Source organism: Taudactylus pleione, unplaced genomic scaffold (genome assembly GCF_031769625.1).
Source record: "Taudactylus pleione unplaced genomic scaffold, aTauple2 ptg000032l, whole genome shotgun sequence".
Lineage (NCBI taxonomy): Eukaryota > Metazoa > Chordata > Amphibia > Anura > Myobatrachidae > Taudactylus > Taudactylus pleione.
The window spans coordinates 36,360,398-36,386,176 of record NW_028284434.1 but is presented as its reverse complement, the minus strand read 5'-3'; the positions used below and the strand labels follow the sequence as shown (position 1 = coordinate 36,386,176).

At 47.7% G+C, this 25,779-nt stretch overlaps 1 protein-coding gene across 3 annotated transcripts in view; it reads left to right on the top strand.

Moving 5' to 3' along the window:
* Window positions 1-22,374, top strand: part of MICALL2 (MICAL like 2) — a 78,427-nt gene extending 56,053 nt beyond the window's left edge. For all 3 annotated transcript variants that reach the window (XM_088452022.1, XM_088452020.1, XM_088452021.1), the window contains exons 12-18: window positions 7,774-7,829; window positions 9,115-9,238; window positions 11,155-11,245; window positions 14,495-14,568; window positions 19,043-19,157; window positions 20,579-20,628; window positions 21,057-22,374. In XM_088452022.1, coding sequence (XP_088308148.1) covers window positions 7,774-7,829; window positions 9,115-9,238; window positions 11,155-11,245; window positions 14,495-14,568; window positions 19,043-19,157; window positions 20,579-20,628; window positions 21,057-21,157 — 611 coding nt within the window. In that variant the 3' untranslated portion in view covers window positions 21,158-22,374. The remainder of the gene's footprint in view (window positions 1-7,773; window positions 7,830-9,114; window positions 9,239-11,154; window positions 11,246-14,494; window positions 14,569-19,042; window positions 19,158-20,578; window positions 20,629-21,056) is intronic.
* The last annotated feature ends 3,405 nt before the right edge of the window (window positions 22,375-25,779 follow it).

Sequence of the window (25,779 nt, the reverse complement as noted above, 5' to 3'; positions counted from 1 at the left end):
AATAATTTAAATGCTTAGTATGGGTCCACCTGGAATATGAGCTGCATCTGTGTACATTAGTTATTGGCCTTTATTACAAACACTCCTCTGTAGTTTTGATTTAATCTCCAATTCCCAGCAGTTATAGTTACAGCAGTGTTTATATTTCTGTACACATGTTATTTTTAACTCCTCAGTATAGAATACACATGAGTCGGTGAGACATAAACTTTCAGTCAGCTGAATACATGACCTCAGCGATGTGACAAGTTACACAACGTTTGCCTCACCCGTCTGAGTCACGTTAATGACATGGGAGGTAGACAGTAATTTCATGCACTGGATCAGGTGCGCGCCTCTAATGTTTCCTGCTCAGAGCTAAATTTAGAGCAAAGTCATTATGTAGCAGCCTTCCCTCAAAATAACTTACTCAAATGGTTCCTAATGATTTGATTGAATAATTTTCACCGATACTTGTTCAGCCTACAAAATGGCTGCCTCTGCTGGGTGCCCTCTAACAAAGCTTTATCTGCTTGGAACTGTTCATTTAAACCGATTACTTTTAGTTGCTTTTTTTTTTCCGTCTTCCTCCATTAACCGGTTTTAGGAAATATTTAATTTTCTGCCATTTAAGTGTTGATTTTTGGAAACCGTCACAGGGGGAGGGCAATTCTTTTTGTGGAAAAGTTGTATTGTGTTAAGAGAGGCAGCGTACACCTCAAAATATTTGGGCCGTTGCCTGGATTTTTTATATATTTGCTCATTGCATTTCAGTGATAATTATCAAGACAATCTTTGATGTACCTGCATCCAGTATTTTTACCCTATTTTTTTGTTTGTTTTTTATCTTTGTTTTTTTGTTTTCCTTGCATTCAGGAAGATGAGATAAAATATTTAAGACGTTACTTGCCTTATTCAGCAATATAATCCCCAGCCTGAGCTGTCCACGCGGCCTTGGCTTGTGATTTAAGCAGTGCTGACAGCTGCTGAATGTGGAAAAGTGAGACACTCACTCTGTGCCCAGAGGCAATTGATGCGCTAGGTCTGGTTTGTCTACCCTATGGAAAGTGTTTGAGATCATTTAGTTCACGGAGATCTAATACCTTTATACTTCTCACTTGTAAGGCCAGGCGTGGGCCACCTGTGGTACTACACGTCTCTGCAGGCCCTGCCAGCCTCCTGGGTCTCTTGTTTTGTAGTTGTACATTGTGTTTCTGCTGCTTCTTTGAGCACAATGCCTCTTTATTCTCTTATCATTGTATTGTAAACTAACATGTCACAGGAAACATTGTAGATAAAAGGAATAAAACAAACTGTTTCCTCTTGAGTCAGGAGACTAGAATGTTTCATATGAAAACAATGTAAGGGGGAAAATGTATCTGATTTAAACTGAGGATTGCAGTGATTTCCTTCAATTACAGTCAGATCCTGCAGTTAGCTGGGCAGGAGAGCGGCTATTATATGTAGTGCGGAAATAAGCTGTATCTATTTTTCTACTTCAGGGTCCATAGGGGGTCCACAGGGTTGACCTTGGGGGTTATAGCTGGAACAGGATCCATGGGCACCACACAGTTAAGCTTTTAGCTCCCAGGATGCACTTGGGTCCTCCTCTATACCCCGCCCCCGAGCCACAGGCACCTCAGTGTAAGCTGGTGCCCGGCCGGAGTCGGTCACCGCGCAGGGGGGCTGCAGGAGCAGCCCCCAGAAGCTTTTTATTTTAAGTTAGATTTTATTTATTTTTAATCTATTTTTACTACAGACGGCAGCGAAGGGCTGTCTGTACAGACGCCCACGCTGCCGCTCTGATCCCCGACTGGCGCCGCGACGCCAGTACTGATCTGGGGATCGCGGCGGGAGGGCAGAGTCCGTACTAGCCGGACTCTGTCTACCTCCCAGGACTGCTGCCGGAGTCGCCGGGGATTCAGGTAAGCCGCGCGTCGCTGGCTAGCGGCGGCGCGCGGAATGCCTTAAATGCAGTCCTTTAGCCTCCGGTCCGGGGGACAGACCGGAGGCTGCTGGCAGTGGCGGCGGGCCCCCCCCATAACCCGTGGGACCACTAGACCACCAGGGATAAAGGGGCAAGCGGGAAGCCAGCATCCCTGGGGTTATGGCCAGCCAGGGGAGGAAGCCTTCCCTGTTCAGCGGCTCCTCCCCTCAGCTCAGCGCGCCTTTCAGCACGCAGTCTGGCGTCGCTGAGCTGCAGTTACACGGCCACTCCTCCTCTGAGGTCTCCAGCGGCCATTTTCCCAGTGGCAGCGCAGATCTCAGGGAGCACGCGGACTGGTCCCCCTGTGTACCTCTCCCCTGATTAAGGACAGCGTACACAGCACTATAGCCCTCCCAGACACTGAATCTGGGCAGGTTGATTGTAGTGTAAAGGTGCAGTGAGTATATCTTCCTGCATGGTATGTGACTATTGCTAGTGCTGCCTGTCTGTGCTTATTTTCCGCTTACTGTCAGCTTATACCTATCCCTTTACTTCTCCTACAAGCCCTACAGGTGTGTGGGGGAGGGGCGTTTCTACTGACCTCACTTATATAGATCACGTATTTGTGAGGTCCGTCACATACAGTTGTGTGCTACTCAGTGCCATATTGTGGGCTGTTGTTCAGCACACCGGTGAGTGCGTTTTACTTCTACCCTGGTGCCAGATATATAATATATTCTGTCATGTCAGACGAGGAGGTTGAGCGCTCAGTGGCTCCGGTGTTGGCCTCCTGCGGACGCTGTTCTGCAGGAGTAGATAGGGAGGATTTGTCACAGGATGGCCTGTGTAGTCGATGCCAGGTGGCTCCTGGCCCATCCAGACCTTCTCTGGCGCAGGAACCACCGTGGGCGATGTTTTCTCAAGTGCTGGTGTCTATTGCGGACCGTCTGTCGGTCCCGACTGCTCTCCCTACTAGGGCGGTGCCCCAGCCAACCATCCCCCATTCCCCGGGTGTCCCGCAGTTATTGCGGAGTCCTCCTGGGTCTCAATCAGTTGGTCCCTATGCGGGGTTGCCTATATATATACAGGCTTCCCCTGTGCCGCAGCAGCCTGTGGTACCTTTTCAGGCCCCTATGGCGACGCCTCCACCATGGGTGGATGTGCTCTCCAACTCCGTGCAAAATTTGGCGGCCGCTTCCTCGGCTTTTCAGTCAATGTTGCAGACTGACATGCCTTCTAGGATTTCTAAACGCCCACTCATGACACGGGCTGCTCAGGTATCGGACTCAGAGGGTTCCTCAGATGATGGGGAGGTCCCTGATGACACTGACTCGGACGCCTCGGTCCAGGAAATGGATACCAAGTCGTCCATTAATGTGCGAGCACTAGTTAGGGCGGTGCGAGCTATTCTTCTTATAGAGGATGAGGCACCGGTTCCTAAGTCGAAGTTTCCTAGTTTCAAAAAAACTAAGGTGGCTTCTGCGGTGTTTCCCCTGTCGGATCAGTTGACGGATCATATGGCGGTAGCTTGGCAGGTGCCCAGTAAGAGATTCCTTCCTCAGAAGCGGTTGGCTTCTAATTACCCCTTCCCTGAGGCACATTGTAAAAAATGGGAAACTCCACCGGCGGTGGATTCCCATGTCACCCGTTTAACTCGGGGCGCCACCTTACCATTACCGTCGATATCCTCGCTGAAGGATCCCACGGACAGGAAAGTTGAGACTTGCTTAAAGTCTATTTACTCCCTCTCCGGGGCGGTGGCCCGACCGTCCATGGCCATCTCCTGGGTGGCCAAGGCCATTGAGGGGTGGGCCAATGCATTGGAAGATACCTTCCCAGACGACGCTCCGGATGTCCAGCGGGCGTTGTTGGGACAAATGAGGGACGCTGCTTCTTACATTGGTGAAGCTTCTTTAGATGCTAGTCTGCTGACCTCGCGGGTATCGGCTGCAGCGGTGTCTGGCCGCCGATCCTTGTGGTTGCGGTCCTGGAGAGCGGACTCTTATTCAAAGAAGGGTCTGGAGGCCTTACCTTTCAATGGTGAATTACTATTTGGTCCGGACTTGGACAAAAGAGTGGACACCCTGGCTAAATCCAAGTCGGCCTTCCTCCCTTCGGCGGCACTGCCTGCTAAGGTTCGGAGTTCGGCTTTTCGTTCCTTTCGGGTTCAGGGTAAGGCGAAAGGTCAGTCCTTCCCGAGACAGTCTGCGAGTAAGACTGCCTCTAAACCCAAGAAGCAAGTCTGGAGTGCTCGGCGCCCTTCTTCCAAGCAGGAAGATAAACCTGCGGCCTGATGGGACGGGCCTCCCTCTGGGGGACCTCAGAGTGGGAGGCCGACTTCTTCTATTTGCCCAGTGCTGGCACAATACCACCACGGATGCCTGGGTTCGAGAAGTGGTCTCCCAGGGGTACGCCCTGTCTTTTCGGCACAGACCACCCCACCAGTTTTTCTGCACAAGTCCTTCTCAGGACAAGACCAAGGCGTTACAGGTTCAGGAGGCTATAGAGTCCTTGCTGAAAGCAGGGGTCATTGTTCCCGTTCCTCTATCACAACGAGGGACGGGGTATTATTCGTCTCCGTTTCTGGTGCAGAAACCCAATGGTTCTCATCGCCCTATCTTCAACTTGAAGTCTCTGAACAAATTCCTCAGAGTTCCCAAGTTCAGGATGGAAACGTTACGTTCCATCATTCTGGCGATGGAACCGGGGGATTACATGGTGTCCCTGGACATCCAGGATGCCTACCTCCATGTTCCGATAGCATCTTCACATCAGCGGTATCTGAGGTTCGCTATCCTTCAACATCACTAGTTCCGGGCGCTACCCTTTGGTCTCTCCACGGCACCGAGGGTGTTCACGAAGATTATGGCGGTCATGGCCGCACATCTTCGGTACCAGAATGTACGGCTGCTGCCGTACCTGGACGACCTCCTGTTGCTGGCGAGCTCCCCGGAGGTACTGCTTCAACATCTCCACCTGACGATCGCTTGCCTGCAAGCACACGGGTGGTTGATAAATTGGAAAAAGTCCTCCCTGATTCCATCACAGCGGATGGTTCATTTGGGAGCCCTGCTGGATTCGCGTCAGCAAAGGATCTTCCTGACTCCGGAGAAGGTCGCCTCCCTACAGCTGCGGTTGCCGCCTGTCGGTCCATTCGGCTATGAGAGTTCTGGGGTCCATGGTGTCGACATTCGACATGGTGGAATTTGCCCAGTTCCATTCCCGGCCCCTGCAGGGGCTGATTCTATCAGAATGGAACGGGTTACCTCACCGGATCCGCTCTCAGATGCTGGTGTTGTCTCCGGACGTTCGGCAATCTTTGGCTTGGTGGCTTCAGACAGCTCATCTGGTCGAGGGGCGCCCATTTTGGATCCCGGACTGGGTCCTGCTCACGACGGATGCCAGTCTCCGGGGTTGGGGGGCAGTGACCGGCTCTTTGTCGCTTCAGGGTCGTTGGTCAGCGGAAGAAGCACTTCTCCCCATCAACATCCTGGAACTGCGGGCAGTATACAGGGCCCTGCAGTCGTCCGGCCCCGCTCTTCACGGAAGGGCGGTACAGGTGCAGTCCGACAACGCCACCACGGTGGCGTATATCAACCACCAAGGCGGAACTCGCAGTCAGGCAGCGATGTCGGAGGTGTCTCGTATCCTGACTTGGGCGGAGGGTCACATTCCGGCGATCTCGGCGGTCTTCATCCCCGGAGTCCTCAATTGGGAGGCGGACTTCCTCAGCCGTCACGACGTGCATCCCGGGGAATGGTCGCTTCACCCAGAGGTGTTTCAGCTACTCGTGGACAGGTGGGGACTGCCGGAGCTGGACTTGATGGCCTCCCGTCACAATCACAAGTTGCCCGTTTACGGGTCAAGGACAAGAGACGCAGGCGCAAGTCTGGTGGACGCGCTGTCGGTGAAATGGACGTTTCACCTGGCGTATCTGTTTCCTCCGCTATCCCTGCTTCCTCGGGTTCTGCGGAAATTCAAGCAGGACGGCGGCATGCTCGTGCTGGTAGCTCCGGCGTGGCCCAGACGTCCTTGGTACTCCGATCTCAGGAGCCTCTCCATCGACGCTCCGTACCTTCTTCCTCAGCGTCGGGACCTGTTGTCTCAGGGGCCCTGCCTTTACCCGGATCTGGGTCGGCTGTCTTTGACGGCGTGGCTCTTGAGACAGCCGTCTTGAGGTCTCGGGGCTTCTCCGGTTCGGTTATTGGTACCATGCTCCGGGCACGCAAGCCTGCTTCAGCACGGATTTATCACAGAGTGTGGCACACTTACTTTCAGTGGTTTGAGTCCAGACATTATGATCCTCAGGTGTTCCGAGTTTCTAGGATCTTGGAATTTCTTCAGTCAGGATTGGATCTCGGCTTACGCCTTGCATCTCTGAAGTTTCATGTGTCCACCTTGTCCGTGTGGTTTCAACGGCGGATTGCAATACTACCAGACGTTCACACCTTTTTCCAGGGTGTTCTCAGGATCCAGCCTCCCTTTGTGCCTCCTGTGGCTCCTTGGGACTTGGCGGTGGTGCTACGGGTCCTGCAGGGTCCTCCGTTTGAGCCTCTTGAGGCGGTGGAGCTCAAGTGGCTGACATTTAAGACGGTTTTTCTCCTGGCAATTGCTTCGGCCAGGAGGGTGTCTGAATTGGGGGCGCTTTCCTGTCGCCCTCCTTTCCTGATTTTTCACCAGGACAGAGCGGTGCTCCGCACTCGTCCTGAGTTTTTGCCCAAAGTGGTCTCGAAGTTCCACATTAATCAGGAACTTGTTTGTGCCAGCTTTTCAGTCCCCTGGTCTTTCAGCTGGTGAGACTTCCTTAGATGTGGTCCGGGCGCTTAGAATTTATGTGGACCGGACGGCTTCGGTTAGGAAGTCTGATTCCTTGTTTATCCTCTTTGGTTTTCACAAGAGGGGTTGGCCTGCCAACAAACAAACGTTAGCCCGTTGGCTTCGTTCCGTTATTTGTGAGGCTTATGCACAAGAGGGTTTACCGGTGCCAGCCTCTGTTAAGGCTCATTCCACTCGTTCTGTGGGTCCCTCTTGGGCTGCTAGACGTGGCGCTTCTGCTGTTCAGCTGTGTAAGGCGGCCACTTGGTCTTCTATTCAAACGTTTTTGAGGTTCTATGCGTTTGACACCTTCGCCTCTCTGGATGCTTCCTTTGGGCGCCGGGTGCTCCTTTCAGCACAGGAGCGTCCCCGCCCTTAGTTGAACTGCTTTGGGACATCCCCAAGGTCAACCCTGTGGACCCCCTATGGACCCTGAAGTAGAAAACAAGAGATATGGTAAGAACTTACCTTTGTTATCTCTGTTTCTACGAAGTCCATAGGGTCCACAGGGCGCCCGCCCTGACGCACCTGGCTTCAAATGGGCTGTGTGGCTGGTCACCGGTTTTCCGTCTCCTATTGCTGTGAGTATGGTTTCTTGTGTGTTCCAGTCTTCCTTCTCTCTGTTCCATATTCTCCTCCGGCCTAGGCTGCTTACCAACTGAGGTGCCTGTGGCTCGGGGGCGGGGTATAGAGGAGCACCCAAGTGCATCCTGGGAGCTAAAAGCTTAACTGTGTGGTGCCCATGGATCCTGTTCCAGCTATAACCCCCAAGGGCAACCCTGTGGACCCTATGGACTTCGTAGAAACAGAGATAACAAAGGTAAGTTCCTACCATATCTCTTGTTATACTGACTGTCACTAATGTGTAAGGATGCCCTGCTGCTGGCACCCAGGCTTTCCAGTTAAGCCACACACATGGGTTGATGATTTCGCCATTAAGTGCACAGGCCAAGCAGCAGATACACTTTTGAATTATACGATCTTTGTATTTATGAAAAGTGATGGATCTTTTACTTCATTTTCAATTCATTTATTGTCTTTCTTTCTTACAGTTAAACCTTCCAGTCCAAGTATGGGAGAAAATGACAATCTAGCGTCACCCATCAAGGTGTGTAAAAGGAGAACAGCAGAAATGTACAAATATGTAACAGGCATATTGCCTATAATGTGTGGTACAGTAGCGGACACACAGTGGTGGATAAAGGGTTAAACACAATGCAGACGCAACTATTACACCCTCATTGCGTGCACGGTTACAAATATGGATGTTTGTCTGTACACAGCTATGGGATCACACCATGCCCACTCAGTACACTTGGTTTCAATTGGTCAGCCTTATCAGTGTGAGCGTGCAGCAGGCTTATTGTGGTGCAAGAAATCCACCTAGTAACAGACCTATTCAGTGTCTGACTAGGCTTGAAGAGCCCACCGGGAGAATGCATTGGTAGTGGCCCATGCTTTGTGGTGGGGTCAGTTACCACAGGGGGTGTGGCTAGCCCCCACAGGGGCTTGGACAGCCATTAGAGACCATGTAATTGACCCTTATATAGAGTAATAATGTATAATTCGGGTGCACAGTCTGAAACCTGACATTAGAGGAAGAGGTGAGGCCCCTCCGGGGATTCCCCTGTACCCCTGTGAAAAACTAGCCAATGGGAGCTAGCTGACACAGGAATCTAGGGGCGGGCTAATCCGGTGCACCTGTCAATCACTCAGAAACCCAACTGATCCTTCCCTGTGAGTATAATGATCGTCCCCGGCAGCAGCGTTTGGAGCAGACTTAATTTTATTGTTTACACGGGCCCCCCCTGGCAGTTTTGGTAAGGGCTGTAGCCCCCCACCCTGCAACCGCTTCTGTATGTGACTGAGTTGCACATGGCTCTGACTCGCCCATACATCTGTGTGCGCTTGACCACAGCACATGCCACCATGTGAAAACACGCAAGATCCCTCCGCAAGACTAAGCTGCGTTCAGGCCAGTTCTCCATAGCGAGGTGCGATTTGTAACCACCAGTTGTCTGTAAATTTACTGCATCATTAACACATACTTATGGTCCTGATGCTGTTCAGGGTGGCCAATAAGAAGAAAAAAATAAGTCTGCCCCCTCCTGACACTGCAATGGTCACAGGTCTCACTCCAATAGGGCTGTCCGTCACTTACAGGTCCTGGCTGCCATTTTTATGTACAGTAGACTCTGCCACTGTTACTTCAATTCATGGAAAGACTCGATGTAGTAAATGACTAAGTTTTGATTGAGATTGCAAAACTCTTGTTGGCTAATGCTGATTCTATTTGACAACTACACTACAGCGATCTAACCATGATCTCTAGAAGATGAGGGTGTATTTGCAGAATATTTGTGGTTTGAATAACCCATCTGGTCTGGTTACAGCTTCGTCCAGAATACATACCAGAAGAGGCTATCCAGAATCAGCTCCAGATCATAGAACAGGAGCTGGACACTTTGGAGCAGCACGGAGTGGAGTTGGAAAAACAGTTGCGGATCTGTGATGGAGGTGAGGCCCGTCAGTGGGCATCCATGTGTTATTCCACCTGGGTAGCTAATCAGATTAGCAGACACCCGTGCTGCAATATGTAAATACATAGATAACTTTATTTGCTCAAAACAAGGATTCCCGATTCCTATCCAATGAGAGAACTCATATGTAGGGACATTACTTAGCTTTATTTTTCTTATGTTCAGGCTTCATCCAACTTTCTTTTGTACATGTAAGGCCTTATTTAGCTTTGTATAGACATCAGGTTCCTTTTATGCAAGTTACACAATGTGCTGTGTATGCCCAGGAGATGTAGTCAGGATCCCGACAGTCACAATACCGATAGCGACCTCAGACGGTCACAATCCTGACTGATTTGACAGTATTAGGGTTAGGTTTAAGCTGCAGAAGTAGCAGGTTGGGCTGCAGGAGGGCGTGGATAGGGTTAGGCTGCGGGAGGGCCTGGTTAGTATTAGGCTGCGGGAGGGCCTGGCTAGGATTAGGCTGCGGGAGGGCCTGGTTAGGATTAGGCTGCGGGAGGGCCTGGTTAGTATTAGGCTGCGGGAGGGCCTGGCTAGGATTAGGCTGCGGGAGGGCCTGGTTAGGATTAGGCTGCGGGAGGGCCTGGTTAGGATTAGGCTGCGGGAGGGCCTGGTTAGGATTAGGCTGCGGGAGGGCCTGGTTAGGATTAGGCTGCGGGAGGGCTGGGTTAGGGTTAGGCTGCAGGAGGGCTGGGTTAGGGTTAGGCTGCAGGAGGGCGGGGTTATGGTTAGGCTGTGGGAGGGCTGGGTTAGACTGCAGGAGGGCTGGGTTAGGGTTAGACTGCAGGAGGGCGGAGTTAGGGTTAGGCTGTGGGAGGGCTGGGTTAGGGTTAGACTGCAGGCTGGGTTTTAGGGTAAGGGTTATGATTTGGGTTGAAATATTTACCAAAATCCATTTGGATTTTGACTGTCAGAAAACCTACAGCAGCATCCAGACGGTCAGGATTCTGTACCCAACCAGGTGGCAGCACAGTGTAAGCAGAGGACAGTAAAGGCAGAATCACATAATTGCAATGACATTAGATGGGAATGCATATTTCTTGTGGGTACTGGTCAGCTGTTTTATCAATATAAAGATGAAGATCAGAAGCACTATCCAGCTGCTTCTAATTGGCTGATTGACCCCTCCAGCTGATAGTACTTACATCGTTATACTTGCTTCTATATTATATCAAGTCACACAGTCTATTCTCATAACTTAGTTGACATTTATTTTTGGGCTGCAGCAAGAAAGAAAATTCCCATTTGATATTTATGTGGGAAGCAACAGATTAGTATTCCCTATCACATGTACACTCGTACAACCCAGGTATTCCCTATCACATGTACACTCGTACAACCCAGGGTTTCTTTTTTATCAGAATCCAATTTTCAGTGTAGGGGGAGAAGCAAGCACCCAGGGGAAAACACTATACACATATCCAGAATCAACACCTTGAATAGAACTTGTGACCTCAGAGCTTTGAGGCACTAATGCTTACCTCTACGCAAACCTTGCTGCCACGTACAGTTTTGCTACGCAGATAAGAATGCCAGTAACCTCTTTTCCTTATATTGATAGGGGGACCTGATAGTGAATATCTAACCATATTCGGTTGTTCTATAATTAAATTAAACCCTATAATACCGTAACATGTTTAGAAGACTTTTATTTTTGGGTAGTATAATTATCCCATTGACGTAATGCTGTTCCCTTATTGTAGGATAGCTGAGTTTTCAGCATTCATGGTCTACGTGTGCACACACCCCAGCAAGCCGTGGAAGTGTGGCAGCTTGTCTGCTCATGTGTGTGATCCGAGCTGGGCCAACACCAGAAGAGCTGGCAGCCATACTGTATATAGGCATCAGGTCGCGTGTGAAGTAACTGTAACCATCTTATTTTCTTGTGTGCAGATGAATCAGAGGATTTGCTTATGGTCGAATGGTTCAAACTCATCCATAAAAAGCAGCTTCTGCTGAGAGAAGAATCGGAGCTGAATTACATGTGAGTGTGATCACAGGCACCGCGTCACTGCTTTGTACAGTATGCTGTGTTATGTCATCAGGAAGTTGCTTTATACTGTACACCCAGGATCCTCAGACAGTCAGGAATGAGTCCATGACAAGGAAACTGGATACAAGTGACGTGATAACAATAGAGAATGATTGCACATAAAAATGCTGACTGCAGAACTGACACAGCATTTAGAGACTATGGCCTGTACTCAGTTAGTTTCGCACCCGCGATACTTTTTCGCATGCCGGACTTTTCGCCGACGTCGCCTGTTTTCGGTGCGGAAACTTTTAGTGCGCACCCCCGCTATTCGCCGTATTCAGTTCCAAAGGACGCGAAAACGGTACCCGGCGAAACTTGAACAGGCGGACAGTGCTGTCAAAAATGGGGAAATCAGCCTGAAACCCCCCAAAACATGCACTCGCATTGGGGATCACTAGAGAAGTTCCCGAATAGGCCTGCTGAACATATTTGGGGTACTTAATTGCTGTCATTAGCTTCTAATTCGCGTCTTTGCACAAGTGGTGAAGAATAGCATTAAGCAATATTTTTTTAAAGAAAATAAGTAGTCCCAGCAAATTTGGGTACAAGCATAGTTTAAAGTTGCTAAAGTGAAGTTTTAAAAATGGTAAAAAATCCACCTACCGGAAGCACCTGCAATCATAAAAACACCTCCCCCATACCAGAAGTCTATATCGCTAGTTTTTATGTTTGTCCCCCAACTTTGCACTTTTTCACCCCTCATTTTCAAAGTAATTTTTTGGGGTATTCTTACGTTTTTTAACCTTTTTGTTTGACGCAGTTTACCTTTTGAAGGCTGTTCCAATGGTGCAGAGTGGTTTCCGCACCTTTTGCACCCCAAAACCGCAATTCTGCGCTTTTTCTCGCCACCTATTCAGAGGCGAATCTTTTTCGCCTGGTACATTGGATTGACTTTCCGTGTACGCGAAAAGTCTTTGCAGTTGAATACGGCGGAAAGTTTCCACCTGGCGAAATGATGTCATCCGCGATACTTTTTTGACGATTTCGGCTTTTCGCCTGGAATTGAATACGGGCCTATGCAGAGCCGTAACTAGACTTTTTGGTGCCCTGTGCCAGAGAGAGCATTGGTGACCCCCCCCCCCCCATTTTTTAAATGGCGACATAAGAGTGCACCTGAAAAAGGGCCATGGCTTCATTGGGAAGGGCCAGGGAGGAGATAGGGGTACTTCTGGGGCAGCCAGGAGATGCTGGGGATAAAAGAAGAGGAAGCTACAAGTGAGAATGATAATAAACAGGAAAATTGAGAGGCCCAAACAGAGCCCCCTGCCCTGTGGTGCCCTGTGCATCCGCTAAACCTGTATTTTATATTTAATGATCCATTAATTATATACTACTGTCTAGGTAAGAAGCACACTGATTACCTAGACAGTCATCCTCTATTGGCATGGGACTTCAGCTTTGTAATGCTGCTTTTATGATTCACCCAATTTTATAGCGATTACATAGGAATATCACATGACCTACGTCTTGGCTGTGATCACTGGTACATATATATTGAGCTAGTTGATGTCGGACAGAGAGAAGCACAAATTTGCGCTGATCTCCAAGTCAAGCAATTAAAGCGACAGTCTGATTTGATTCCTATGATGTGATGCAGATTGGCACCTAAATGCATTGTTAATGAAGCTTATTGGGCCCCATTTATAAATGAATGAAAATACCAGCTGCAATTTTCGTTTAGTATCACTGTGATACAAATGAACATGCCACTAGTATTTATTAATACTTAACCCCTCCGGCATGGTCCCGTGAAGTCCTCGTACTCAGCGAGGTCCTCAACTGGGCTGCTGGCAGCCGAACGCTGCCAGCAACGGGGCTCCGGTGTTATGCACATTTGCGACGGTCCGTCTGCACATGTGGATGACACGGGGACACGGCCTGGAAGGCTTCGCTAAGCCGGAAAGGCACCGCCGGGTCTCCATTGCCGGCAATGGGGACTGCAACGCTCTATCTAAAAAATGATGCGGTGAAAATAGCGGTAATCTTAGATTACTGCTGTTTATTAAATGCAGAAAGGTGGTATAACCCCTTAAGCGAGCGCTAAACGGGTTCTGTTTCGTTAGTAAATGGAGCACATTGTCACTTGCTGATAAACATGTAAGTAAAGATAAACATGTAAGTAAAGAACGACCGAGTCAGTTATGGTGCGTATACACGGTATGATTTTCATGAACGATATGAAGGTTAATGATATTTGGGGTGTGGATGAACGATATCGTTCATCCAGCACACCGGGAACTTCAAGGGAGATCGTTCAGTGATCTGGTTTGCTGAAAGATCGTCCCACATGTACGCAGCATAAGTAAGTGTGGCCTCATCAAGGGAGAGAAGTATAGGATGAAACTGTGACAGGATGACCTAATTAACACTATCTAATAATTGGACTGGAAATAAATATTTTTAAAGCTTCGTTTTTATCTTTTGTAAAGTTTTTTTTTTTTTTTTTTAAGTGATTTTACGAAGTCTCTCTTTTATTTTTGATCCTAAAGCCTATACTTTGGAGAAGTAGCAGATTCCGTTTGGGGTAGCTCACACTTGAAATGTGCAAATTGCATTAAAGTTACTATAGGACGGATAGTGGCAAAATATAATTTTCTGCTTTCCTTTATAGTAATATGTAGCTGCTGATTCTCTAATCTATAACGTGCTGTGCATCCAGAAGCGTGACCAGGCCTGCCTAGGACCCAGGCATCTGGTCCATGTTAGCAAAAACATCATTATGATCCAAGTTTAATAATTAACATTGTGTGCAAATATTATATGGAGTTATCAGATTTTACTGCTATGCACACACCACGCTAATGTAATATCAGACTTTACTGGCTGCATGTGTGCTTGCCATAGAAATGTAACCATGGACTAGAACCTGGCACCATGTATAAATAAGATGGAAGATAGGGTATCAAAATGGTTTGGGGGGCCGTATGTGGCCCATGTGTTGTCGGTTCTATAATTCTCCATTAGAAAAGTTTATTACAGTTTTTAATTTATTTTTTAAACACATCAGTGGTCTAAACCAATGCAACTGCACTCAGTAAATTGTGCCCTGCAGTGAGAATTAGGAGTGGGCAGGGGGTGTGTATTTGTTGGCAGGCGCTGGGCTTGGTAAACAACGCTGATTGAAAGAAAGTAGCTTGCCTGCCTCTCAACGTTTGTGCAGAGTATACAGCTCCTAATGGTTTAGTCAATGTTTTCCAGATCCAAGCAGCAAGTTCTGGAGAACCAACAGCAGGATGTGGAGACCGAGCTGCGCAACCTCATGAACAAGCCAGGTGAGGATAGGAAACACGAGTCGGGCTTGGGACAGCTTAAAGGCATGTTGTAGGGTTTTAGGAGTCAGAATTGTGCTCTATTATGGGACTACAGCTAGAAGCCCCGGGGACTGAAGTCCTGGTATACAGAACAACCACACCATAGAAAGGAATTGCAAGCCTAGGAGTGGCCTCGGAGCTGAAAGTGAAAGACAGATTAGCTGTATAAATGGGTGTGGGTGGCAGGCATTCAGCAAGCAGCTCACCTGTACAAACCCCTGCATCACGCACTTAGCTTCAGTCTTGTGATCTAGGAACTAATCCATGTTGAAGAGTGTGATACAAATATTTGTGCTTTTATGATTCGTTGTCCAGACAATAAACCAACTGTCAGGACATTGTTCTAATCACTATACAAATGTCACCGGTACTCCGGAACAGGATGTAGCATTAGGCACAGTGTTATTGTGGGGCTGCAAAGGCTCAAAATTGACCCTTTGGCTCCTGAACTCTCCAAAAACGTGTCCCCACCCCCCCCCCCTTCCTGCCCTCAAACCTCTACAGCCTTTCAATCAGGCTACGGCTAACCCCACTTTGCGACTGGAGCCGCAGCACATGTGCACTGTAGCTTCAGCAAATGTGCACAAAACAAACCATAGGTCTTTTGCGACTGAATTGCCACTGCGTCCGGGGCCGAATCGGGCCCATTGTCAAGACTACTACAATGAAACAGGGCAACACAGAAGTCATATGGGAGGCTACAGGTCATTTAAATATAAATGCACACAACGGTGATGTTTTAACATGAACTACAGGCAGCAATCGGAGACTATTGGTCGGAATTTCGGACACTCTGCATTCTCAGCCTGAATATTATACGTTGAGAGCGACAAATGCTGTGCAGCACTCCTGATACCACTGATTCAGGACCAATAACCGGCCTCGGGTGCTACATACGTGCACTCAGATTCTTTGGCTGAATGCTCGGAAATAGGCTTTCCAGCCTGATTAATGTTTAGTGTGTGCACCCAGCTTAAGGCGCAGACAGCATGTAACTCAGGGCAATACCACGAACTGCTGAAGCGCATTGTGACATCCGTGCATTAATTTGGATTGCAAGGCAGATCAAGTGAGTAACTACGGAGATTGACTGCAGATTTTATTGTAGATTGTAGTGCACCAACTGACTCTCATACTCTGCAATGTAGTAGCAGACAGAGCATGGGCATTGGATAACCAAGTCGAGGAGGAAGATTATACGGTCCAAAGAGTCCTCTATCAGCTTGTTTAAATGGATAAGAGCCACCAACCTAGAGAACTGTGCAGCTGGGAGTTCTTCTTTACAACAATGAAAGGTTCTGAGAGTTCCTTAATGTAGTGAGGCACAATTTCCTTTCTTGGTTTGGGTGCAGTTATTTAGACAAGGTTCATGCTAATCTCTACTTAGTGGTACCGAGCATCTGTCGTAATACAACTACTGAGTTTGTGTGGTTGACACCTGGTTTGATGAGCAATGACACAGATGTTATCCATACGTCATGTCCTTCTCCGTTACCAGGTCTGAACCCCGCCTAGGATTTATGGGGACATTCTGGAGCCAAAGTAGATTTTACGAATACAGTAACTGGAAGGACAAAGCATGTGACAAAACATAATGATAGATACTTCCAGGGGCATCGAGAGGGGGGGCAAGTAATAATTACCCGGCAGCGCCCCCCCCCCCCCCTCCTAGCCGCAGCAGTCTCCTATGCCTGTGGGGGAGAGCGATCACACTGATCGTCCCCGCCCCCCGAGGGTCTCACAGCAACCTTTGCAAGCACCACTGTGCTGTACTGCACTGCAAAAATTGTTTTTTTGCCCTTTTATCCCCTAAGGGGGCGTGGCCATGATTCCTGCGATTAGGACACATCCCCTTACCCTGGCAAGGCTTTTGACGCCCCTGGATACTTCTATACTAATATAGTAAGAACATTGTGTCTGTCCGTTGGTTCCAAATTGGCGCAAATATTACTGAACCGATTTTTATGAAACCCATAATTTTGTATTGGAAACTCCTAGAAATAACCCGCACTTTGGCCCTCATTCAGAGCCGCTCGTTAGCGGCAGTACGCTCGTTCCGAGCGATGTTTGCACATCTGCGCATGCGTACGGTTTTTAGTACGCATGCGCGAACCAGTCAGTGCGGCCGAAAATCGTTTGTACGCTATATAGCGAGTGCCTGCTATTTTGAGTGACAGAATGAGGCGTATGTGGGTGGTAACAGGGGAAGGTGCTTGAAAATGGGGAGTGGAGATCCGAACGCAGGCGTGCTTAAAGGTCAAAACGGGCGTTTTATGAGTGTGTATATTTAAAACAGCAGCGTCATTGTCCACGTCACTGGGTTATTTTATAGCCAGAACTGCTCGCAAATTTGTGGTAGCAAATACCAACCACAAGAATAGCGAGCAGTTCATACGCTGGTCGATGTACTCGATTAATCTAATAAATAGCGGACATGACGTATGGTGTGAGCGGCCAGGGGGCGTTTTTAACAAATAAACGAGCGTATGTTTTGCTCGCTCGTTCAGACTTAGAGGTGTGAACAGACTGCAATGTGCGTACGGATCATTTGAATAGCCACCCCTTGTTTTTAAACGAACGACCGCAAATAGCGAACGGCTCTGAATGAGGGCCTTTGTTTCATCCCGATCCGTCAAGTTAAAGCGGAGCAATAACAAAAACAAAATCTATTCACATTATCAATGAAAGAGGTGTGGTGCCATGCGCTCGGCCGGTAAGGGTCGAGGGGAGAGGTGCTTTCGGCGCGTGTTCACTTAATTAAGATAGGCTGCATAGCAGTCTGTGCACAGGGCACACAGTGACATTGTTATAACTGGTGGGTGAATAGGAGAGGCTACATAGCAGTTTATGCACAGGGCACACAATGACATTGGTGTGAGAGGTGGGTGAATAGGATAGGCTACATAGCAGTCTGTGCACAGGGCACGCAGTGACATTGGTGTGAGTGGTGGGTGAATAGGATAGGCTACATAGCAGTCTGTGCACAGGGCAGTGACATTGGTGTGAGTGGTGGGTGAATAGGATAGGCTATATAGCAGTTTGTGCACAGGGCACACAGTGACATTGGTGTGAGTGGTGGGTGAATAGGATAGGATACATAGCAGTCTGTGCACAGGGCACACAGTGACATTGGTGTGAGTGGTGGGTGAATAGGATAGGCTACATAGCAGTCTGTGCACAGGGCAGTGACATTGGTGTGAGTGGTGGGTTAATAGGATAGGCTATATAGCAGTCTGTGCACAGGGCACACAGTGACAGTAGTGTGAGTGGTGGGTGAATAGGAGAGGCTACATAGCAGTCTGTGCACAGGGCACACAGTGACATTGGTATGACTTGTGGGTGAATAGGATAGGTTACATAGCAGACTGCACAGGGCACACAGTGACATTGGTGTGTGTGGTGGGTGAATAGGATAGGTTACATAGCAGTCTGTGCACACAGTGACATTGGTGTGAGTGGTGGGTGAATAGGAGAGGCTACATAGTGAGTGGTGGGTGAATAGGACAGGTTACGTAGCAGTCTGTGCACAGGGCACACAGTGACATTGGTGTGAGTGGTGGGTGAATAGGATAGGCTATATAGCAGTCTGTGCACAGGGCACACAGTGACATTGGTATGACTTGTGGGTGAATAGGATAGGTTACATAGCAGTCTGTGCACAGGGCACACAGTGACATTGGTGTGACTGGTGGGTGAATAGGAGAGGTTACATAGCAGACTGCACAGGGCAGTGGTGTGAGTGGTGGGTGAATAGGAGAGGTTACATAGCAGTCTGTGCACAGGGCACACAGTGACTTTGGTATAACTTGTGGGTGAATAGGATAGGTTACATAGCAGTCTGTGCACAGGGCACACAGTGACATTGGTGTGAGAGGTGGGTGAATAGGATAGGTTACATAGCAGTCTGTGCACAGGGCATACAGTGACATTCGTGTGAGTGGTGGGTGAATAAGATAGGCTACATAGCAGTCTGTGCACAGGGTACACATGACTGGTATGACTGGTGGCTGAAGCCGCTGCTGCCACCAGTCTGTATAGCACTGCTGGTAACGTGGCCACTCTCGTGACAGGGCCCCTATGCAAAGCAATACAACTAGAACACCTGACGTTAAAAAGAAAAAAAAAAAAATGTTGGCAGATGCAATTTCATCGTGGGTGTAGCCGTGGGCAACAGCCAGTATAAATATTACAATTGGCAGACAAAACAAATAGTAATGGCAAAGCAAATATAATATAGGGTAGGGGAGGGGGTTGAGATTGCCGCCTTCTAAATTGCCATTGAATATTTGGTGTTCTCTGCAATTCTTGGTGGTTAGTGGAAATACTGGCCAATTTGCCGGATAATTTAGGCTAGATTGGCAACTAATTGGCTATACATGTGTTCAGCTATAAACTTTGTTAACTCTTTCATATTCATTTATTTTTTATTCTATAGACCATCTAAAATCACATATGGACAAGACCAGAGAAAAACTACTTCTGGAAAAATATATACTTATTGTCAACGGCCGCAGTGAGATTATTGAATGCTTGGACGAAGACAGACTACGGTAGGAAATTCCCTTATTGTGAAACAAAAAAATTTGTATTTCCCCAAATGGACATAGAGGTCCTGATTGAGCAAGGATCGCAGATGCTAATACGGACGCAATCGGCCGATTGTCGCGTACTGTGCATGCGTGGGCGCGTGCGCGAACCGGCCACTGCGATCGGGACTGTGATCGCAGTGGCTACGCAGACCCATCACAGATTGATTGACAGGAAATGCCGTTTGTGGGTGGGGGCGGGGGGGTCGTGGACACAAATAAGTGCCAGTGCGTTTGAACGCCGTTGCATGGGCGTGCATAAATTATCCACTGTGATGCGCTACGTAGCCTGAGGTCTCATAGCGTGCGCTGAAGTTAGCAATTTCTGAGTAAGGTCAGACCTTGTGCCAGTGTGCGCGAGGCTGCAATGGTACTCTGTGTTACCGATGTTCTCACAGTGTTGCTAAACATTACGGATGTGTGTAAGGTAAAGTGATCGTCTTTGTGTAGTGCTGCAGCGGCATAGCGATCTCAATGAATTAGCATACTATCGCAGTTGAACTGCGTGCCTAATCGTAGCTGCGATCACAATATCGATCCAAGCTGAATCAGGCTGAGACTGTGCATGTCTACATAGAGTATAGAATAGATGGCGATAATGCTAAAGTCAGTGAGGCTCGATGTCTATGGGAGAAATCATCTGATTTTAGACTCTAGAGTGTTTGCCCTCAGAATTTAAAACCGCTATACTATTGGTAATTGCAAAACACACACAATAACACTGCGGTTTAGTAAGTAAACCCCTTTAGGGCTGATTTTCCAAACTTTTCCCTAAACCAGTGGTTTTCAACCTCAGCCCTCAACTTTTCCCAACAGGTCATGTTTCTGTCTGTGGAAGCAGGTGGGATAATTACTGACCCAGCAAAATAGATGAACGCACTTGTGCGTGATTAAAGAAATCCACAAAACATGGCCTGTTGGCGATGCTTGAGGACTGGAGTTGAAAACCCCTACCCTAAACAACAGGAAGATTTTCTATAACTCAAGTTAGACAATAAAAGTAAATGTTTGTTGTTTGTGGTTCAATGCATAGCTGGTGAATGCCCCTTACCACTGTAACCCTCTCCCTCCCCCTTGCTCCTCTCACCCCTCCTTCGTGTAATACTACAGCCTAAACCACAGGCTCTCAAACTCGGTCTTCAGGACCCCAAACAGTACATGTTTTCCAGGTCTCCTCACAGAATCACAAGTGAAATAATTAGCTCCCCCTGTGGATCTTTTGAAATGTGTCAGTGAGTAATGAGTACACCTGTGCTCCTGCTGGGTGACCTGGAAAACGTGACCTGTGTGGGGTCCTGAGGACTGAGTTAGAGAACCACTGGCCTAAACTAACAGGAAGTGGAAATGCCTGCTCTAATGCAAACACCTACTTTGTTATATTATAGGGAGAAGGCAGAGGATGAAGTCATGGAAGATATGATCAAAAAACATTCAGGTACGCTGTATTAGCCTTTTATCAGTTAACTGGGCCATTCTGGGCTTGCATATTACAGGCAACCTATGGAAGGTTCCCACTGTGTCCATGGGTGCAAACTTTTAATTTTGTTTTATTTAATGTTTGTGCTGCTATAGTTTAATAAATGACTCCTATAGCTCATTTGCTTGCACAATCATTGTACCCAGTCCAGGATTTGGCCAGATTCTATTGTATAATTCAAGTATTCGGAGAAATTCTAATTTCCCTGGGGAGGGCCCAACCTCCATTCTTAATTTTATAGTACAAATCACGGTTCAATATTTTGCTGAGATTTTGTAAAAACATTTTATTCTATTATTTTGTTTGCTTATCCTTTTGGAATTGTGTCCTGTGTTGCAATAATACTAGGTTTTCTCCTGTGACATCTGAGCCTGTTCTGCTTATAGATTCCAAGCCGAAGCAGCCAAGTCCGGAACCCAACCTAAAGAGAAGATCCAGATTAAGCTTTTCAGGCTGGTTAAAGCCAAAAGATAAAAACAAAACTTAAAGAGATTGCTTGAAGACCGTCAGTGACGTGGACTAAACAATTATGCCTTGCACGTGACCTTTTGTGGAAACACTGGATCAACGTTCACAATTATGTGCTGAACCACTCCCCGTCCTTGTCAGCATTGTCCAGGCTGCAGGGCAAACTCTAGCAAGATTAGTGCAACCCTCGGCTCTCCACACCCCGCTGTAGACACTGCCCATATGACAACAGACTGCTGCAGATCTTACCTTTTACAATGCAACTGTGTAACGTAATGGCTGAAATCCACATAGCCATTGAGGTTAGAATTTAACTGTCTAATGGCACTAAAGTTTGTTCTGTACTAGAATGTATTACGAGTATTAACAAATGCTCCCTTGAATTAGTCACCGATATATTTTCTCCAAAATTCCCGACTGGTCCTACCGTATAAAATAATTTTCGGCCTCCTACGATTACTTCCTTCTGTCAGTTGGTTGTTTGATGTGCCGTTCAGACAAACACTCAGAGCTACAGTACCTACTGGATCTGTCAGACATTCACATTTGCATTGAACAAATGCGATCAACACAGGGATCTTCAATCCTTCCTTTAAAGTTCTGTTTGAGCTGTACTCTGTTCTGTTTAGTGATAGAAAAGCGAAATTAAGCCGGAGAGGAAACACAAGCTGGAATGCCTGCATGTAAGCACCCATTGCTAGCATTTGCACTGGAACGCTGGACAGTGTCTAACTAGTTTTCACATAGCAAAGAAAATCTCAGAACAAAGTGACAATGAGCTCTGTGACTGCTGGTCCATGAAAGCAAAGCATTACGTCTCCTTAACTTATGTCTCAGGAGTTTGTCACAGATGTGCAAAGAGCCAAATCCCTGCTGAAGATGATGCAAAGTTTTCTGTAGTCTGGGGCCCAGCCCAGCACACTGGGGAAAGTTTTACACAGATGGCTGCTAAAATGCCTTCAGTACTTAATCAGCCTTGTCATGTTGTTTTTTTTTCTGTTGTTTGGTTTGTATAGGGAAACGAAATATGATGCTCTAAGTGGTGGACACTTATATACAATGTACTTCACAGTGTGTTTTTTATTCTTATTATTCTGTAACTTACGTCCTTCTGTCTTATGAATTATGTTGTTTAACTTTACAAGGAGGTTTGGAGTAGTTTCATTCAGTGCCTTCTATGCTGGTCAGTATACATACCGTAACTTTTAATATGTTGTAAATTGAAAATAAACATTTTATTTCATAAATTATATCAAATATATAGGATTGCAGTATTGTAGCCTTACTACCTGTAGCCGTAACCTCACACCGCCTCCTGGCTGTATGCCGCAATCAGATGTCTCTAATTGTGCGTTGGAAGGCCGGGACCAAGGAAGGCTTATATATGACATTGTGCAAAAAGCATTAATAATCTGTAACCCATAGCAAGCAATACCTGCTTTTAGCAGCTAGTGTAATCCTACTGAAGGTGTTCGTATTTGTACATGTAAGTTTGGCTATACGTTAGTGGTGAAAACAGAGAGATTTTGCACCATTGGACCTGTTCTATCCAGTATACAATGTGGTTTTCATAGTTTCATCTTATTTTACAATCCAATATTTGGCTTCCATGAATCACTGTTTTCTAAGCACAAGTCCCCCTTTGAGTCACCTGAAATCTTTTGCGCACAATTTCTTCTTCAGGGTTCATAGGGGGTCCACAGGAATACCATGGGGAAATGTGGTGGGAGTGGTCCAGGCACCAAACAGTTAAGCTTTCAGCTCCCTGGATGCCCCGGGTCCTCCACATATACCCCGCCCCTAGCCACAGGCATTCAGTTTTTTATTTGGTGCGGCAGGATTCAGATGCACCTTCATAACAGGGGGACTGCTCAGGCCCAAGCTTTTTCTTTTATGTTTTATTTATTTTTACTTCAGAGCAAGCAGCGCTAGGCATCCTAAAGGATGCCTGTGCTGCTGCTCCACCTACCCCTGCTGGCGCCACGACACCAGTAACTGGACTGCTGATTTCGGTGGGCACCAGCGGAGCTTGGCTAGTGGTGATGCTAGGACCCGGAACTGCAGCCGGGAAGCATGGGGATGCACGTAAGGTGATTCCCCGCTCACGAGTAAACACCTGGCAGTCCGTACCTCCATCAGTTGCAGACATGCCGGAGGTTGCTGTAGTGGGGCGACCGTTGCGTCCGCTCCCCCACTAGACCACCGGGGCAAGTGAGTTTGGTGCCGGGCACAGTGGTGGCGGCCATGTATAAGGCCAGCGCACCCAAGGTGTTAATACAGCTTAGGGGAGGTAGGGTCTCCCAGGCAGCCCCTCCCCCAGCCCAGATGCTGATCCAGCTGAGGTTTTCTTGCGTCTAGGTTGCTCCTCCTACTCTCCTCTGTATATGAGATGCCCAGCAATCACTATCAGTGCTCTGCTGAAGCTGCTGGTCTCAGGAGGTTTTGGGTCTAGTCTCCCTGTATACCTCTCCCCAGAGGCCAGGCTACACAGCGCTCAAATCCCACCAAGCCTTGTGTTTTGAGTAGTTGATTCAGGACCCATTGCAAGTATAATTATATATGCATTGTATGTGACTTTTGTTAGCTCTTCTGTATTTAGATACTGCCTTTATTTTCTTTACTGTCAATTATAACTATCACTGCTATTTATCCTCAAACCCTTTGCTGCAGGTGTATGGGGAATATTTTTTCCTTTCTCTATTGTACTTTACATTGATACTTGTGAAGGCAGTCACATTTACACTTCTTTATTATGTCTAAAGGTAAGTGTAAACAGGAAACTGAGGCCCCGGTGCTGGTTTCATGTAAAAGCTGTTTGGCGGGCTTGTCCCCTCAGGATTTTATACAGGATGGTTTGTGTGCTATTTGTTATAAAGAACCACCTCACCAGTCCAGTCTACCAGCCCCTGTACAGGTGCCATCTTGGGTGTCTTCCTTGTCTCAGGTTATGATGCAGCTAGTTGACCATTTGGCTGCTCCCATGCTTCCTTCCATAATGGGATACCCACAGCAGTTCCAGCCTGCTGTTTGTCCCCATATACATCCTTCCTGGATGGATGTTTATACCCACTCAAGTCAGAGTACGGCTCAGTCTGCTGCTGCGTTTCAACAAATGTTGCAGGCAGACCGGCCGGTTGCTATTAAAGCGCCTAAGCAGACAATATAATTTGTCAGTCTGCCCAGCATGTCGAATCATAAGCATCAACAGAGGAGTCGGATGATGCGCCGGGTTCTTCTCCAGGGTCTATCTCAGGAGAGGAGGACCATCCTTCTACAGTGGATGTCTGTCTCTTCTTTGGTGAGGGCGGACAAATCCTAAATATAGAGGATGATGAGCCAGCTCCTAGACCTAAGGCTCCAGTGTTTAAACACCAGAGGGTGGTAAAAGCTGAGTTTCCTAAGTCTGAGCAGCTCACTGAACTTATGGGAGAAGCATGGAGTAACCCGGATAACTGTTCCATGTTACAAAAAGATTAGCATATTAGTACATTCTTTAGGTGGGAAAGCATACAAAGTGGGAAGACCCTCCTACTGTGAATGCTCATGTGACACATTTAGTCAGGAGTGCTACGTTGCCTATACCGTCCGCATTTTCCCTTAAAGATCCTACAAATAGAAAACTGGAAACATGTCTTAAATCAGTGTTTTCATTGTCTGGAGCTGGTATTCTGCCGGCTATGGCTGGGGCTTGGGTATCCAAGGCTGTTGAAGAATGGACGGGGGCATTGGAAGATACTCTACCAAATGCTACCAGAGAACAGCTGACATATATATCCCACATACAGGAAACGACCTCCTATTTGAGAGAAGCTGCAATAGATGCTGGACTACTGGCTTCTAAAGCAGCAGTTGCTGTTGCTCACAGAGCCCTTTGGTTAAGACACTGGAAAGAAGATGTGGGATCCAAGAAGGCTCTGGAATCCCTGCCTTTTATGGAAACCTACTACTTTTTACGAGCAGGATTAGATAAGATAGTGGCTACTCTGGCAGCTTCAAGATCTGCAGGTCTGCCATCAACAGCTACATCAAAGCCTACTGAATCCTCTTTTCGGTCCTTTTGCCCTCAGGGAAGAGCAAAAGGACAGCCTTTCTCCAGACCATCTAGTTCTCGCAGGACCACCAAGACGCAAACTAAAGGTGCACATCCACTAGGCGTTGGGGTAACAACAGTGCGATTACAACATTGTAATCGTACAGTCGTTCCCCATCCCCTGTAGTGCCTACACTGAACAATTTGTCATTCAGCGCAGGCACCCTCCCTCATCCCTGAACATGGCCAATCTGGTGTTATCGGCAGATTGACTGGCATGTTCAGGTGATGATTGATGTCGGAAAATACCAGCGGGAGCGCGCATCGCTGGTCGTTTACGACATTATCTGATGGGGCTGGCCTCCTCCTGGGAGATCCCAAGGTGGGAGGTTGAGGACTCCTGGCATCAAACAGCAACAGACGCCTGGTTCCGAGAAGTGGTCTCTCAGAGGTATGCCCTCACTTTCAGGACACATCCTCACTAGAAGTTTATTTGTACAACTCCCCCATCAGATTCTATCAAGGCTTTGTTCCTCCAGGAGGTTATTTACTCCCTGTTGCGGGCAGGGGTGATAATCCCGGTTCCTGTGGTTCAACAAGGAAGGGGATAT